This window comes from Cherax quadricarinatus, unplaced genomic scaffold (genome assembly GCF_038502225.1).
Source record: "Cherax quadricarinatus isolate ZL_2023a unplaced genomic scaffold, ASM3850222v1 Contig1358, whole genome shotgun sequence".
Classification (NCBI taxonomy): Eukaryota; Metazoa; Arthropoda; class Malacostraca; order Decapoda; family Parastacidae; genus Cherax; species Cherax quadricarinatus.
The window spans coordinates 58,880-77,335 of NW_027196384.1; the positions used below are offsets into that span (position 1 = coordinate 58,880).

General features: G+C 41.6%; 1 protein-coding gene across 2 annotated transcripts in view; it reads right to left on the bottom strand.

Moving 5' to 3' along the window:
• The window catches only part of LOC128700022 (putative fatty acyl-CoA reductase CG5065), a 51,989-nt gene extending 34,376 nt beyond the window's left edge, over positions 1-17,613 (bottom strand). Inside the window, exons 1-2 of one of the 2 annotated variants that reach the window (XM_070080961.1) lie at positions 17,338-17,613; positions 15,735-17,050 (exon numbers count right to left, since the gene is read on the bottom strand). In XM_070080961.1, the coding sequence (XP_069937062.1) occupies positions 15,735-15,929 (195 nt within the window). In that variant the 5' untranslated portion in view covers positions 15,930-17,050; positions 17,338-17,613. Of the gene's footprint in view, positions 1-15,734 lie in introns of both variants that reach the window. The other variant, XM_070080962.1, reaches the window with a different exon arrangement.
• Between the last annotated feature and the right edge of the window lie 843 nt (positions 17,614-18,456).

Here is an 18,456-nt window from a genome sequence, read left to right on the forward strand (position 1 = left end):
CTCCGGCATCAGTTTCTTTACGGTAGACAAAATCTGTTTATTTTAGGTTAGGACAAATTAGGCTAGGTTGGGTGGGGTTTAAGTTGGATAAGGATTAGATAGGTTATGTTACCTAAATCTATAAAAATAAATTCATATTTAATCACGCATAAGCAAATTTAAAGAAAGGTTACGACACATCTTGAAAAGGAGGCTGACGAAAATAACCACTGTAACCTTTCAACTGGACGATCATGACTGGGGGACGAGAATGAACAGCAATATGAATATCTGATCAATAATCTATGTGGTGGCAGTATCCATGTTTGTTCAATAATATATATAGTGACAATATCCTTGCTTGTTCAATCTATGTGGAGGCAGTATCCCCGCTGTTCAATCTGTGGTGTCATCCTTGTTCCTTGCTTGTTGAATAATCTATATGGTGGCAATATCTTTGCTTGTTCAGTAATCTATGTGGTGGCAATATCTTTGCTTGTTCAGTAATCTATGTGGTGGCAATATCTTTGCTTGTTCAGTAATCTATGTGGTGGCAATATCTTTGCTTGCTCAGTAATCTACGTGGTGGCAATATCTTTGCTTGCTCAGTAATCTATGTGGTGGCAATATCTTTGCTTGTTCAGTAATCTATGTGGTGGCAATATCTTTGCTTGCTCAGTAATCTATGTGGTGGCAATATCTTTGCTTGCTCAGTAATCTATGTGGTGGCAATATCTTTGCTTGTTCAGTAATCTGTGTGGTGGCAATATCTTTGCTTGTTCAGTAATCTATGTGGTGGCAATATCTTTGCTTGCTCAGTAATCTATGTGGTGGCAATATCTTTGCTTGTTCAGTAATCTATGTGGTGGCAATATCTTTGCTTGTTCAGTAATCTGTGTGGTGGCAATATCTTTGCTTGTTCAGTAATCTATGTGGTGGCAATATCTTTGCTTGCTCAGTAATCTATGTGGTGGCAATATCTTTGCTTGTTCAGTAATCTATGTGGTGGCAATATCTTTGCTTGTTCAGTAATCTGTGTGGTGGCAATATCTTTGCTTGTTCAGTAATCTATGTGGTGGCAATATCTTTGCTTGTTCAGTAATCTGTGTGGTGGCAATATCTTTGCTTGTTCAGTAATCTATGTGGTGGCAATATCTTTGCTCTTGTGACGTCACAATTATATACATCAGTTAGTTTATGTGCATAAAGAGGTTATGGTACACTCGTGTGTTATCGAGATATGTTTCCCCTTCTACGTTATCTAGTAAATCTATTGTAACAAGGCAGTAAAATATAGCTATGAACCTTTTATTAGCAAAGATATGGAATATGATTATTATTGCTGTATGTGGCAGGTTGTATCAAGCTTTCCTTTCTCCAGTGTATCAAGGATGACCATGCAAGAGTACCTCCGGCACATGTCACTAGTGGGCCAGACCTAGCCCACTCTATATCGGCCACTTCCTAGCTCACATTTCACTGTTTGCTTGCTTGCCTGACTTGCCCACCACAGTCTCTTGCGTACTCGCCCACCCATTCCCACCAATCTACCCACCTCATTCAATAATCTCAGTAGCTTGCTCACTCCTCACCTCACCCACCTACCCACCTCACCCTCACCGTTGTGTAACATTCATTATTAAACAAGTCACCCACTCAACTTGCCCGGGTGTCATGAACTGCCAAATAAAAGATCAAAACTAAATTGCAAAATAAAAGTAACACCTGCTGATGCTACTTGTTCAGACTTTCAAGTCTTTAAATTAACTTCTCCAGTGCACTCTTAAAGTACCTAAGTTACCCCCCTTTCCAATGCCCCTTTAAAATACGCAAGTTACTTTAACACATCTCCGTTTTAAACTAACATAAAAATACCTGCCTCCACTCATACTACAACTCCCTCAACACGAGTCACTGAAAAGCATCACGTGAAAATCTTACCTCTATCAGGTAACCTTAAGTTTATCCAGCTTAAAATGACATAATTTCTTACTAAAAGCAGTATGTAGTTAAGGTGGTAGTATACCAGCTCGTGGTATACTACCACTGTGGTAATTATACAACACAAAACTCGTTAAACTGAGGAAAATATACTAACGGACAATAAGCAGTAGTACCTGACTTCTATCTGTTTAACGTCTTGCTAGTAGTATCTGAGAAAACTTGTAGACACCTGACGTCTGTTAAACACCTTGTTAGTTCCCAAAACAGACACTTGACTTATCTATTAAAAATCTTGCTAGTATCTGAGAAACGTAGACACTTGACTTGCATAAGAGCTGAGAAAAAATGAATGTACCAAGATTCCTTTCAACAACAAAGTTATAACGTAGTTTACTGAAAATCTATACAGCGATTTACAATCACAATTTTAAAGAAATCCGATGATACAACAACCGCTGTGTGCCTATCTTTTCCAATTATATAGACTGCTCCTCCTTACATTCTATGATTCTGTACAACCCACTAAGGCTGTCATACTGTACCTTCGGAAAGGGAGGTAATCATATTTGATTCAATGAAAGAGAAGGTAGCTCTAACTTCTTGGCTGGAGAGCCCTTCATTAGCTTAAAGAACTCCTCTTTGGAGGGAACGGAACGAAAACTTTCAAAATCGTGTTAGACAGGAAATAGTGGATGAAGCTCTGGTTAATATTCTAGGGAAGACCCATGAGTACGACAGCACGAGCACGTACTAAAGTGCTAGTCCAGCATGCTTTATGGAGTATGTACGTGCATATGTAATAGCGCAGACACGCACTTTTTACATATAGACTTACCAGGATAGGTTGAAAATATACATATTTTTCTAAAATCAGTAAAATAATGTGCAAAAATATGCCCCCCCCCCATCCCGACGGAAACTGCCTCAAAATTAAAATTTTAACATCATGTAGCCTACATGCTCTATAGATGTACGCACATAATCTTGAGCAAGACGGTGTCGCTAAGGATTCAGCTTGATCAAATTTTAATATTAAAGTTCGCGAGTGAACTCTGTGAAGTCAAACATCTCTTATCACAGCCAAGCTACTGCAAGGCCACGAATTTTCCAGACTTGGAAATTAGACCTGTGGGGCAGCGATCCCAATGGAAATAAGTCACTGACTTTTTTTTTTTTTTGGTTATCCTAGGTAATTACACATATGCTGCTTTATATGATAATTTATGCAATTGTATTTATGCGTACCTGAACCTTAATAAACTTTCTCTCAAGCAGAAGTCTCCCTTGGAATTACACAACGGATTAGAACCTTTATAAGAGGTGATCAGATACGTAGTAAGGACGAGGCGGCGATGTGCCGCGACTGGAGTAGACACAAAAGAGGTGATGTAGCACTGTTGTTGTTAGCAAGTGGCTCTGAAGTGACAAGGAACACAATAACGCGCAGTCAACGGAGAATGTGATAACAGGGAGAATAGGCAAAAACAAGAGCCATAGGGACTGGCAGATAACAGAAGACAGGAAGAGACATACAGACGGGTAGATAACAATGACAAAAGACAGAAACACTCCACAGGGATCGGTAGATAACTGGTACAACAAGAGACAGGCAAGGCCACAGCGATACTCAAATAATAAAAGGGACAACAGAAAACTGGAAGAATCAAAGGGACACACATCCGAGCTTTCAATAAAGCCTTTTCTGAGTGAGCATCAACTACTCCACAAGGAAGGTGTGAATACGCACTACGGCATGTCACAATAGCCTAACACCAGAAGTTTCAACTACCACACAAGGTGTAAAACATTCTGCATAGCATCAAGGGCCCCAATATAAATAAGTAACTGACTTTTTTTGGGTTATGCAAGGTAATTTACACTAAGTATGATAATTGTACTTCTTCAAGTGACCCTCATATCAACAAGAGTGAATATTGACTATTTGTATTGTACTACTTTTCACCTGTCTAGACTTAAAGTTGTCTATAAGTATTAGGTTAAGTCAGCCCAAAATGCCTTGACATGATAGTGGCTATCTTTGCTCCAACCATACTAAGATACGTTAACACACATTGTAACCTTAGCAAAGAAATAATTTTTAATTTTTTTTATTTATATATTTAGAGTGAGATTGGGGGCTCCTCACCGGCTGGTCCTGTCTAATGACCATATGGTTCCATACTGAAGGGACACCCTATACTAAAATCTGTGAATAAATCTGTGACTGGTTTCGCGGCTTTACCCGAGGCCAGATTTCCTCATCGATTGATTGATCAACCAAGCTGTTGCTATTAGCTGCCCGCTGGCCAACGGACGGGGACAGAAATCATGACGGTGCTTCAATGAGCTACGATGGTGTTTCTGAGGGAAGTTGAGGCTCCTCTACCTGTAATGTGCTCAGGATCAAGATACGCTTGAGAAAATAGGTATGACAACGCATTTTGGCACATACAATACACGAACTGGCCCGCGCGTGCGCACAGACACACTACTTCCTGTTTTACAGGTAACCTTTGATCCAGGTGGTTATGCAGCGCTGTAACACTTACGGTCAAGCACTTACACTGTCAAGTAAACCGACCAACTTGTACATTGCAAGTAGTTATACACAAGTACAATGAATAACCTGTACACTATTAAACATTTCTCCCCACGAGAAAAAGACGAACACTGAGTCAGAAATTCTCACACCCTGAACACACACGCACCAAATAAAGATTAACTAAAAACTTCACACAAGGATAAGCCTTTATTCCAGTTAACAAACTTCAGGATGAGCTTTATTAAATTCATTGAATGTGACAACAAACATGGAGCTAGTACATCCCCTCACAGTGTGAATGAGAGCATGTCAAACATCACGGGAACACTCACCCTAATATTCAACACTCTTGAGTCTTGATCAATGGAATTAAAGCTTTTTAGCCTTTCATTAAACCTCATTACCCAGGCTTCCAAATACTACTACTACTGCTGCTGCTACTACTACTACTGCTGCTGCTGCTACTGCTGCTGCTGCTACTGCTGCTGCTACTACTACTACTACTAATGATAATAATAACTGTTCAGCATAGCTATGCTGAACATGGTATATGGGTCATTAACCCCAGGGCTCAACAAGAACATGCTTGGCATGATATCACCAGCACCACCACCTACTACTATTACTAATTAAGTACGCATATTCCGGAGCGACAGAGCCACGTCATGCCTTAAAGAGTACCTAGTCAGTTATATTAATGGAAGGTACTAGGAAACAAAAATCAAGGCAAGTTTAACATCGTTCTACGTTTTGGTAGGCATCAGTTACCGAACAAAATTACGGCCAATAGCACTAACATCACACACACACCATAAAATTCGTCGCAAAAGTACTGAGACGCCGACTTAGTGTTTATGGAGAAAACCTACACAACCCAAGTCAACATAGATTTAGAACGAGAAACTCTTGTTTGGTACATGTAACACATGACAAAATTAATGGGACTTTGGATGAAAACCAAAATTCAGATGTTGTTTACACAGATTTTGCTATCTAATGAATGTGACCACACAATGGTAAGTGCTACCACACAGACAATGGTAAGTGCTACCACACAAAGGAAAGTGCTACCACACAGACAAAGGCAAGTGCTACCACACAGACAAAGGCAAGTCCTACCACACAGACATGGGCAAGTGCTACCACACAGACAAAGGCAAGTGCTACCACACAGACAAAGGCAAGTGCTACCACACAGAAAAAGGTAAGTGTTACCACACAGACAAGGGCAAGTGCTACCACACAGACAAGGGCAAGTGCTACCACACAGACAAAGGCAAGTGCTACCACACAGACAAGGGCAAGTGTTACCACACAGACAAGGGCAAGTGTTACCACACAGACAAGGGCAAGTGCTACCACACAGACAAAGGCAAGTGCTACCACACAGACAAAGGCAAGTGCTACCACACAGACAAAGGCAAGTGCTACCACACAAAGGCAAGTGAACATTCCATAACAACTAGCAGGAACAACTTATCCATCTGGTTTTCGTCATACTTTCCAACTTTTATTTTGGTAAGAAATGTTTTCGTCTGCATCAAAAAACAAGAGAGAGGTTATGCGAGTATACCGGACAAGTTCTGTCACCTCATAAAAAGGGGATTATTTTATGTTTTCATGCAAACTGTAGGGAAGACATGACTGTAGGGAAGACATGATAATGTCAAAACTCTACAAGATTTAAGTATGTGATGGCCAGGAAGGCCCATACCTGGAGGGTGTTCCGGGGGTCAACACCCCCCATAGCCCGGTCTATGACCAGGTCTCGCCGTGGATCAGGGCCTGCTCAACCAGGCTGTTACTGTTGGCCGCACGCAAACCATACTTTAAAATACTGTGTAAAAAACAAAAGCTAAATAAAGGTACAAAATTATATCACAGACATCACTGCAATCACGGAAACTAAGTTAACCATTGTTACCAAGGTACCCATTTTTCCCAGGTGATGTTGTTGTATAGAGAGAAAGTCGAGAAGGGGTAGAGGGGGGGGGGGGGAATCGCAACACACTTTAATAAAAAGGACTGACATTTAAATAAATGCCAACTCAATAATGGGGCTTTTTCAGTGTATATAGTGATGAATAAGACATGTGTAACACACGTGTAACATATGTGTAACACATGGGTGGCTACTGACGGAGATGTTTCACCAATCAGTGGCTTTTTCCATCCAGTAGAGAATGCTGAAGACGATGTAAGAAACAGGTATTTTGAGGTGATCATTTCAACTTTTATAAAGGTGAGGGTTGAACACCTATCAAGGCTAAGGAACTGATCACCTCAAATTACCTCTCCACTTATTCCACTGTCAAGTATTTGTTCTCATTACTGGACTGAAAAAGCCATAATTTTGGCACCTAGGTGCTACAATGTGTCCAATTCATAAATCTATCATTATTAAATAGCGTAAATTGTATACTAACTGGAACATTATTGCGAAGAGTTCCAGACAAGAACATAACAGAAACAACGCAGCAACACAATAAAATGTAAAGGTGGCAAAGAGTGAGGGCTGAACTAGTAATAAGGGAGCTCACTCCTGGAGGTATATACTAGAACTATAGGACCCACACGTAGGCTCAGACATGCAGAAGCAGCTGCCTGAATCTATAATTAGGAACTTTCTCGTATAGCATGTTAAGACAACAAACGCGAGTAAGAAGGAATGATAAACCATCGAGGCTAGACCTGATACCGGGGGTCGATGCCTGGTACGGTTGGAAACATTAAGACGTGTTTCCATAAGACAACTACTGTCCAATGTTCACCCATCAGTAAAATGGGTATCTTGGTTGTGAGTAGCATCCTGAGACAAAACTGACCTAATTTACCAGAAATGTTCTGTATAATAAGGGGTTTTCTATATAGCAGTATATCACTGATGTCAGCTAGGACTGTATACCTTGTACATGTACTTGTAGAAATAAAGATTATTAATTATTATTTCAGCGACACTGGTATGGATAATACTGAATAAGAGAACGAGATCACTGTGTTTGCAAATGCAATACCAATATTCAAGGAAAATGCAATACCAATATTCAAGGAAAATGCAATACCAATATTCAAGGAAAATGCAATACCAATATTCAAGGAAAGTGACAAACAGGAATCCTACTTCAGATTTTCTCTAAAATCTTGACCATCTTGAGTGTGTTGACTTCCTCACATAACACCCAAGTGAATCCAGAAATTGACGGTCTAGCTTTACAGACATCATTGATCAAAAGATGTCAAACGTGAAAAGGACAAGTGGACTTCATACCTTTAATATACCCTTGATGAGTTCCTACAATTTTTCTACTACCGGAGCCCTGCCATGGGCCAGGCTCGTCTGGTGTTTGCCTGGTCAACCAGGCTGTTGCTGACCCACACATCCATCACAGCCTAGTTGACCTGGCACCTGCTGAACATACTTGTCCAGTTTCCTCTTGACGACTTCTATACTTGCCCCAGCAGTGTTTCGGATATCTTCTGGTAAGATACTGAGCAGTCTATATCCACGAATGAATAACAAAAAGGCACAATACCGTGACTGGAACGTTGATACAATATTCCCTTATTGTGCCCACTACACCCATGCTTTTTATTGGGTTTATTTTGGTCTTCCTCCCATACCTCTCACTCCATATTCTTAGACAGTAAAGAGATTCGTAATTCTGGCCCACACAGAAGACTACTTAGTAAACTAGAAAAAACCTGGGTTAAAATTAAAATTATTAGCACAGTTAACCCTTAAACTGTCCAAGGAGATCTACGTTCACATGCGTAGTGCTCCAAAAGTAGATCTACGCTTTTTTTTACATATTTTCAAATATAACAAAAAAAAGTAGATCAAAGTTTTTTTACACGTTTTCAAATGTAAAAAAAAAAGATCTACTTTTTTTACATACTTTCAAATGTCGAAAAAACGTAGATCTACGTTTGGACAGTTTAAGGGTTAAAGGAACACGTGAACAAAGGCAGTCACTATAAGGTATGAAGCATCAGGATGGGAAAGTGGAATCTGTGTTCCTCAGGGTTCAGTGTTGGCGCCTATATTATTCCTGGTGAATATTAATCCGATTATAATCAGATAAAAGTTATCACCTACAATTATAAGAGAAAAGTCCTGTGGATTACCACCTCGTTCGTATATGAGAAAAGGAACTAATGATGAAAGGCGGGTGCAAGAAGGCTTGGAGAGTCCAGAAATGGTCCGGTTCAAGTGTTGAAATTTAACCCGAGCAAATGCAAAGCTATAAATCTGTGGGTTGACGCATAGAAAGGGATAGTACCATCTGGCAGCGGAGGATACACACATGTACACACACACACACATACAACGATGCTCTCATCAATTATTCACAATAGCTCTGGCTCAAAGTCACTTACAATTCTAGACAGCAGACAAAAAACTTCGCTAAGAACACTGTATATACAATCACATTTGCAAAAAGGTTACACTTGACAAAGGAGAAAGCTGACAAACACTGATGATTCAGACAAACAGGACCATCTGCAACAATCTACAGAAACAATGTGCAAGAAAAAGGTAAGGTAAGATATATTACTGCACATATTTTAAAACCTCAACATCCTCCATCTTCGAGACATCAAACTTGCATTTGGTCAAACCAAGACATCCTCAAAACGTAATAATTATAACTGACATACAGATGTCAATTATAATCATTAGCATAATTATAATGAGATAAATTTCAGGTCTAACACTGTGCAAGCCAACTGGTCCACACAGTTTACACTGTAGGAAAACTTGCAACACATGCAACGTTTCGCTTACACAGTAGGCGGAAATATTACTGTTAGGTAAAAGGATATGTGGAACTAATGCAACATTTCATTGTGGCAACGTTTCTCTCTTCAAGAGCTTTGTCAAGCCGATATTATTATTATTATTATTATTATTATTATTATTACAATCAAAACTAAACGGTAAATCCACAAGGGTCAAACAGGTAGGCGGAAATAAAGTTTTGAAAATAAATACGTACACCTGACCTCCTGCACAGGTCTCTTACTCGTCTACTTGTCAGTATTGTATACGGTGTTTATTTTAATGACAGTGTGAGAAAGTTGGATTCTGTGCAAGTATTTCTACTTGCACTCCTTTGGCAATTATTACCGTATTTTCCAGTATACAAGGCGCACAATCATATAAAACACATAAGACGACATTTCCAAGCAGTTGTAACGTAACGTAAATTAACATCTGCTAAAGCGTAATCCCAAGCCTACCCTTGACCCTGACCTTGACCTTGAGCATATAAGGCGCAGGCTGATTTTCCAAGACTTGTGGGGGATAGGGTGGGGGGGGGGGAAGCGCCTAGTAGTAGTAGGATACTCCCAGGTAGAGGGAATAGATGCCGGGCCGTGCTGACTGCAAAAGCGAGATTGGCACACTGGAAGTACTGGACTGGGTTTGGGAGGCAAAGAACATTCACACAGGTGCTGGCACAACGTCAAGGCTGGTTTGCTGCTGTTTGCTTCTCAAATGCAATAAGGATTGGAGAGAGGGAGACATAGAAGTTGGCTTGGTAGAACGGACGTCTTTAAGGTCCACCCCTGCAAAGGGCAGGGCAGATGGTTAAGAATTAGAAGTTAGGGTTAAGGTTCATGAATAGAGAGGAAGGAGGGGGAGCAGTATTGTTTATGGACTGGGAGAGGTTTAGAGTGTTGTGTGGCCGCTTAATAACTTCGTCAAGGAAGGTTGTCCAAGTGTCCTGGTGGGTTTCTAGTCGGTCTGTCTGTTACCGAGTTCTTTCCAAGTTCTTTCCAGAATACGTTCAACGCCGGGGTACCAGTCATGGCGTGGAGAGACTCGCTTGTGGCAAAGTCATCCCACACCACGCCCAGCACCCACCGCAATGCACGGTTCTGGATTCGCTGCAGTTTCAGGACATTTGTTTTGGCAGCGAGAGGAAGAGCAAGAGGTGAATAAGTGATTAGTGGCCGTATGAGGGCCTTGTACAGGTGTAGTTTAGTGTGAGGGTGTGAGCCTCTGAGCTTGTACAGTCGTCCTAGAGCAGAATTGGCCAGAGCTCTTTTGGCGTTTATGTGAGTGTGTAGTCTAAGACTGGAGTCCAAATTAACTCCTAGGATTGTGGTGCTGCGTGTTCGTGGGATGGGTGTTCTTGCAGTGGTGGTTCTGAGGTCAACAGGTAGTGGTGGGCGTCCTTTTGGGAAGAAGTAGGTAATCTTAGATTTGTGTAAGAATGGTATATAATACTGACAAGATGAAATTAAGACACATGTGCAACATCTGGGTATCTTTATTGTAGACGTTTCGCCATCCAGTGGCTTTATCAATACAAATTCTAGGACATAACTTGAAGACAGTAGAACTATGTACAGAAGATGAGGTAATCAGTCCCTCAACCTAGGAGTAGGTGCGAAGAGCACCATAGTCGTGGAGATTCTGAAGCAGAAGAAAGGAGCCTGGCACTTATATAGTAACGTCAGGTGTAGCAGACAAGGGCATAGTCACTGGTAGGCGGGATTCCCCAGTGGAAGTAGGCCCTTCCCAAAGAGATGGGTTAGTTGTAGTAGTAGTTGTCGTTGCAGTGAAGGTTAACTAACCCATCTCTTTGGGAAGGACCTACTTCCACTGGGGAATCCCGCCTACCAGTGACTATGCCCTCGTCTGCTACACCTGACGTTACTATATAAGCGCCAGGCTCCTTTCTTCTGCTTCAGAATCTCCACGACTATGGTGCTCTTCGCACCTACTCCTAGGTTGAGGGACTGATTACCTCATCTTCTGTACATAGTTCTACTGTCTTCAAGTTATGTCCTAGAATTTGTATTGATAAAGCCACTGGATGGCGAAACGTCTACAATAAAGATACCCAGATGTTGCACATGTGTCTTAATCTTAGATTTATTGGCACTGGTTTTAATGGATTCGACGTGTTCAGTGATGGACTGAACACATCGAATCCAGGTTGAGGGACTGATTACCTCATACTTCTACTCTCCTTACCCATTTCTACTTTGTATTGGACTGATGAAGCCACTGTGTGGCGAAACGTTTCTTCAATAAAGATTCCCATGTGTTGCATAAGTGTCTCAATTCTTCAATGTTAGCCAAGACTTGCATGATTGTCCGCAACATGGCTGCAAGAACATGTTTAAGTGCGGGCCAGTGAAAGCTGTATTTAACCAATAAACTGATACACGTGTCGTAAAGTCTTCCTCGTTAAGTTTCTAATGAACTATCCGCAAACTGATAACAATATTTACAGTACGAAAAACTGCTAAAAATCTATTGTGATACAACGAAAGGTTAAAACATCTTTTCCCTTCCCCACATTTATATTGACAAATAAGAAACAATATGGGGTGGAAACTTTGGTGATGTGTTTCCTTAAGACACCTGTTGCCCCTCTTCACCTAGCAGTAAATAGGTACCTGGGTGTTAGTCGACTGGTGTGGGTCGCATCCTGCGGACAAAACCTAATTTGTCCGAAATACTCTGCATAACAAGAGGCTTTCTGTAAAGTATGTCACTGATGTCAGTTAGGTCTGTATGGCTGTATCATGTAGAAATTAATTATAATTATTATTATTATTATTATTATTAATTGCTATTATTATAAGACTTCGTCCACCGGAGATCAACTGAAAAAAAAAACTGAAAAAGAATTGGAGGAAACGTCTTCTCAATAAAATGTCATAACCCACAAACTGTGCCTCATTAACATACGTTAAATGATATTTTATGTATTGTTTATATTAGCGTGGTAGTGGCACCAGGCACTGAGTGCCTCCATGTGTATTTTCAAACAATCATCTCTTAAACCAGGGTCTCCATACTTTCCACCAGGGGCGCTATATCCTATATTTTACACATTTTTTGCGGACCAAAGAAATAAATCAGTCTTACCAATAAATATAAATGAATGAATAAAGTTTAAATGAATAAGTGTCTGAAGTGACAGAAAATAAGGCTTTATTTTCTATTTATAAATATTTCAAGGTGCTACGAGCAGCAGTATTTTTTGCCCTAAACAAAATTACACAACTCGCATATAGGAGAAACGTGCTTATGACGAAGTTTCGGTCCGACTTAAACCATTAACAAGTCACATTTCAACTTGCAAGATACACTTCAATAATATCCAAAATACACATGATAAAACATTTTTTAATTATTATTATTATTACATTTATTAGGAAAGGTAAACTTGTATATGTGACAAAATGCTGGGGAGAAGTGGGAAGCATTTACGTTGGATCCATGGAAGTGAACTTCCAATTCCTTGGATCAAGAACCCCTCACTGGTATCAAATAACTTCCACTGGGGGGATAAAACGCTAAACACGTAGGGGCATCACATCACACAGCGCCTGTGGATGAGATACAGTCTAGTCTGACCTGAGGACAAGGTAGGGGAGCTCCACTTGCATGGATGAAGAGCCCTCCCTCCACGAACCCGTCTAGAAGTATTCACCCTCCTGTGTTTAGGAGTATATTCGCGGGGAAGCGCTCAACTCGTAAGAGTTATAGTGTCTGGGGAACAAGGCAATTAGATCTTATCCGAGGAAGAGGATAGCTCTTATTCCTGGGATGAAGAGTCTCTGACCAGCATGAAGGAACACCTAGATTATCTTAACACACTTTATACTGCATGCACTCACTATACAAATATAAGAACATAAGAAAGAAGGAACACCGCAACACGCTTACTGACCCATGAGGAGCAGGTCCATGTCCACCGCCCCCCCGGATTAGACCAATGACCCCCCCCGGATTAGACCAATGACCCCCCCGGATAAGCCCAATGACCCCCCCCCCCCGGATAAGCCCAATGACCCACCAAGTCTGGTCACCTCCACTCGAGGAAGGAGCACAGCACCAGACCCAGCAGCACAAGCTAGTCTGGTCCAACTCACACCCACCCACCCACACCCACTCATGTACCTATCTAACCTATTTTTAAAACTACACAACGTTTTAGCCTGAATAACTGTACTCGGGAGTTTGTTCCACTCATCCACAACTCTATTACCAAACCAGTGCTTTCCTATATCATTCCTGAATCTGAATTTTTCCAACTTGAAACCATTGCTGCGAGTCCTGTCTTGGCTGGAAATTTTCAGCACGCTATTTACATCCTCTTTATTTATTCCTGTTTTCCACTTATACACCTCGATCATATCCCCCCTAATTCTACGCCTTTCGAGAGAGTGCAGATTCAGGGCCCTCAGTCTATCCTCATATGGAAGATTTCTGATACATGGGATCATCTTTGTCATCCTCCTCTGTACGTTTTCCAGAGCATTTATATCCATTCTGTAATACAGTGACCAGAACTGAGCAGCATAGTCTAAATGAGGCCTAACCAAGGATATATAGAGTTGAAGAACAACCTGAGGACTTCTATTATTTATACTTCTAGATGTGAAGCCAAGAATTCTGTTAGCTTTATTGCGAACACTAATGCACTGTTGTGTTGGTTTTAGATTACTGCTAACCAGAACTCCTAAATCCTTTTCGCAATCAGTAGTATTAAGATCTACATTATTTAGTTTATATGTGGCATGGTTATTTAACTGTCCAACATTCAGTACTTTGCATTTGTCAATATTAAACTGCATCTGCCACTGCATCAGTCTATTCAAATCATCCTGGAGTGCTCTAGTGTCCTCATTAGAATGAATTGGACGGCCTATTTTGGTGTCATCAGCAAATTTGCTTATGTCGCTATTTATTCCCTCATCTATGTCGTTTATGTAAATTGTGAACAACAACGGGCCCAACACTATTAATATTACTTTCATTATTTCATTGTAATATTATTATTATTACTATTATTATTGGCACCAAGATAAGATTTTCTTGGGAAAGCTAATCAAGTTAGCGCGTTATCAGGGAACTGTTTTATCTCCATTGTAGTCGTTCAGTCTTGTCCCCCAGGATGCCACCCACAACCGTCCACTAATACCTAGAAGTACCTACTTACTAAGTGAACAGTGGCAACAGGTGTAAGACAAACCATGCCCAACGTTTCACCCGAGATAAGATCGATCACTTTTCCCTCATTTTGTGAGCTACCAACTGAGTCACGAGACTACACCTGTCTATGATAGTGTAGCTGTACCGTGTAGTGTCTAACTTGAGGCTGGCACTACACCTGTCTATGATAGTGTAGCTGTACCGTGTAGTGTCTAACTTGAGGCTAGCACTACACCTGTCTATGATAGTGTAGCTGTACCGTGTAGTGTCTAACTTGAGGCTAGCACTACACCTGTCTATGATAGTGTAGCTGTACCGTGTAGTGTCTAACTTGAGGCTAGCACTACACCTGTCTATGATAGTGTAGCTGTACCGTGTAGTGCCTAACTTGAGGCTAGCACTACACCTGTCTATGATAGTGTAGCTGTACCGTGTAGTGTCTAACTTGAGGCTAGCACTACACCTGTCTATGATAGTGTAGCTGTACCGTGTAGTGTCTAACTTGAGGCTAGCACTACACCTGTCTATGATAGTGTAGCTGTACCGTGTAGTGCCTAACTTGAGGCTAGCACTACACCTGTCTATGATAGTGTAGCTGTACCGTGTAGTGCCTAACTTGAGGCTAGCACTACACCTGTGATAGTGTAGCTGTAGCGTGTAGAGCCTAACTTGAGGCCTCAGTCTTCACATTTTCTTTGGGTCACACTCATGCCTAAACTGTCATGGTAGACAAAAGCGAGAAGTGAGCAAGACGTGCAACACTTGTGTCTTACTCTCATCAACACTTGGGTATCTTTATTGCGGAGACGTTCTGACAACGTCTCCGCAATACACTCGTGTTCCACCTGTGCTATTTACCAACAAATGTTTTAATTGTATAGCATACAGTTAAGCAGATCCCAATAGACATAAGTCACATTGTTTGACTTTATTAGTATCTACATAATGTGTTGTTTATGTGCCCATAACTGTGTGCACTCAAAACCTTTGGAAAAATATTTCTATAATATGTATACAAAAATCAAATAAAAATGTCTTTACTTACACAAGAGTAACAACAAATCAGTTCCGGTTGAAGTATACAAGTCAAGCCTAGTGTTTTAGACTATAGGGACTGACCACCATCTATCAAGGTTGATCACCTCAAATCTACCCTTCAGCTACTGTCTCCGGTATCATAATTACCTCTGCATTCGACTGATGAAGCCTGCTGTGCAGGCGATACGTTTCAGCATTAAAGATACCTAAGTGTCACAAATACAGCTTACTACTTTACACAAGAGTACTAAACATCTGCAAGAGTCTTACCTTAGAGTTGAGCAGCTCGTCCAGCCTGGCCCTGACGTCGTGTCCTCCCTTAGGTCTCATCAGGAGGTAGATGGTGGCCACCCCAGGGCACGACCTGAGTAGCTTCTCGACCAGCACCTTGCCCATGAAGCCCGTGGCTCCCGTGATCAGGACACATCGATCACGGTAGAAGTCCGCTACGGCACTTGCACACATCTTGGCCCAACTCCCTGGAGTCTACTACTACCACTTCAAAACTAAGCCACTGCTTCTAATCCTGTGTGAATCACTCTTACTTTCAACTACTCTGCACATTTAGTGATGCGACGTAATGTACTCAACTCTACTTCGCTCCGCTTCACTAATGCCTTGCTTTTTTTTTTTTTTTTTTTTTTACAATTTTCTATTGATCAACTTTTACGCCCTGTTTTTGTTTTCAGCTTTTTGGTACATTTTTTGGGGGGCCAACTTTTTCCACACTCTTTGTCATGTATTCATAGTTTCACAGTTTTTTTCCTTCTGTAGTAACACAGTTTAATTCGTTTCGTAGGGACGAGTGTTGTTTTGACGAGGTTACGACAAACGCGAAAAGATTAGTATCACACTAAACTAGGGAAGTAGAGTAAGAGACAATGAGGAGGAGAATGTGGTGACACAAAGGGCAGAGGAACTCGGTAGTCTCTCGAGCCAAGACCAAGAAAAAGAGAACACAGTGTAACCTGATACCCACTCACGAACATGCACTCTCTCTTACAAGACAGGGGAGAGAACTGTACATGCAGAAACTGTTCAAACCCGAAAAATATTGATGTTTGTCTCATAAGCTGACGAGAAAATCATAAGAGACAGTCAATAGGGTAACGCGTCCTCAGCTTGAAGCATAGAGAGAGGAGGAGATAGGGAGAATTAATGTTCTCATGTAATCTCAGATGATAAAAGAATCTTGCTTGATATAATCATGTGATCTCAAAAATAATCTCTATAACATGATATTCTACTATGAATTCAGTGAGAGACATTATACACTGATGTGCTCATGTGATCTATTGAACAGAAAAAAATGCACCGGTGTCTTTAAAGACAGATGTATTTGTGTGTTTATGTGATCTCTGGAATAAACAGCATGTATCTAAGTATTTATGTAATTAAGGGAAGAGAGAGAGAGAGAGAGAGAGAGAGAGAGAGAGAGAGAGAGAGAGAGAGAGAGAGATTAATACTTTGCTCATGTGTTACGTTGCAGAGTACAAAAGAGAGGTGCTTGGTAGTCTCTCGCCAGTCAGAGGAAGACTGTACTCACTCTCTTGCCAGAACCCAAACACTGTCTGTATCGCGGTCACCTGGAGAAGAGAAAGTCCAGAATAAACACAAGGAGGGGGGAAGAAGAGAGAAAATGAGGATGTATTAAGCTATTACTGATTTGGGGGATGATTTAAGGATAGGGATGTCAGCTCGTGTGATTTCGGTGGTGTAGCCTCTTGGGATTTTGTTGGTGACCCTTCATTACTCTTGGGAATGTTATTCTGATGATGTAATAGCCTCTGATCCTGAAGGCTACCACTATCTACTGTGATCCTGGAGAGTGTAATGAGTCAGTGCTTACGTAAGTGATCTTAGGAAACGTCACCTTCTCTTGTGATCTTTTAGACGTGATCGGGGAATTAGTGCGGCGTTATGACTTGGTGACTTTGGAGGTAGGGATGAGAGGTGGGGCTGTTGATTGATGCTTGTGGTGTCACCTTGACTGGTGTCACGGCCATCAGGTGCCGTGACTTTGTGCTATATGGTTGTAGGATGTTTGGCCTTCCCTCGTGATCTCGGGGTCATGACCCTGGCCTAGGGGGGTCACACGCACTCACGCTCCTCCTCCAAGCTCTTCTCTCTCACGCCTCCATTGACTCTGAAAATGTAAACAAAAGGAAACTAGAGGTGGTTGCAGATCTATAAGGAAACCTAAGGATGGTAACATAGGTCAAACATTCCAGTGTATCTCGTAATAGCTTCAAAAATCGAATACCTGGGAACAAAAAAACAAAAAAAGGTTAAAATACCGGGGAACCATTCACAAATAAGACATTTTGGAATGAAAGGTGGTGAGAGAACACTTCAGACCATTTCTCGGTCGATGAGAGACTTAAACAGGGCATCCTTTATTCTCCCTCGACCCCCCCCCCTCCGTCTCTCTAATAACAACAATAATAATAATATTATTATTATTCAGGTACAGAGAAAGTTCAATGTCAGCATCAGTTTATTGTATTCCACAGCACTATTCCACTTACACTATTTCTCCACCTCCCCCCCCTCTCTCTCGCTCTCTCTACCCCTTCTCTCGCTCTCTCTACCCCCTCTCTCGCTCTCGCTCTCTCTACCCCTTCTCTCGCTCTCTCTACCCTCTCTCTCGCTCTCTCTACCCCTTCTCTCGCTCTCTCTACCCCCTCTCTCGCTCTCGCTCTCTCTACCCCTTCTCTCGCTCTCTCTACCCCGTCTCTCGCTCTCTCTACCCCTTCTCTCGCTCTCTCTACCCCTCTCTCGCTCTCTCTACCCCTTCTCTCGCTCTCTCTACCCCTTCTCTCGCTCTCTCTACCCCTTCTCTCGCTCTCTCTACCCCTTCTCTCGCTCTCTCTACCCCTTCTCTCGCTCTCTCTACCCCTTCTCTCGCTCTCTCTACCCCTTCTCTCGCTCTCTCTACCCCTTCTCTCGCTCTCTCTACCCCTTCTCTCGCTCTCTCTACCCCTTCTCTCGC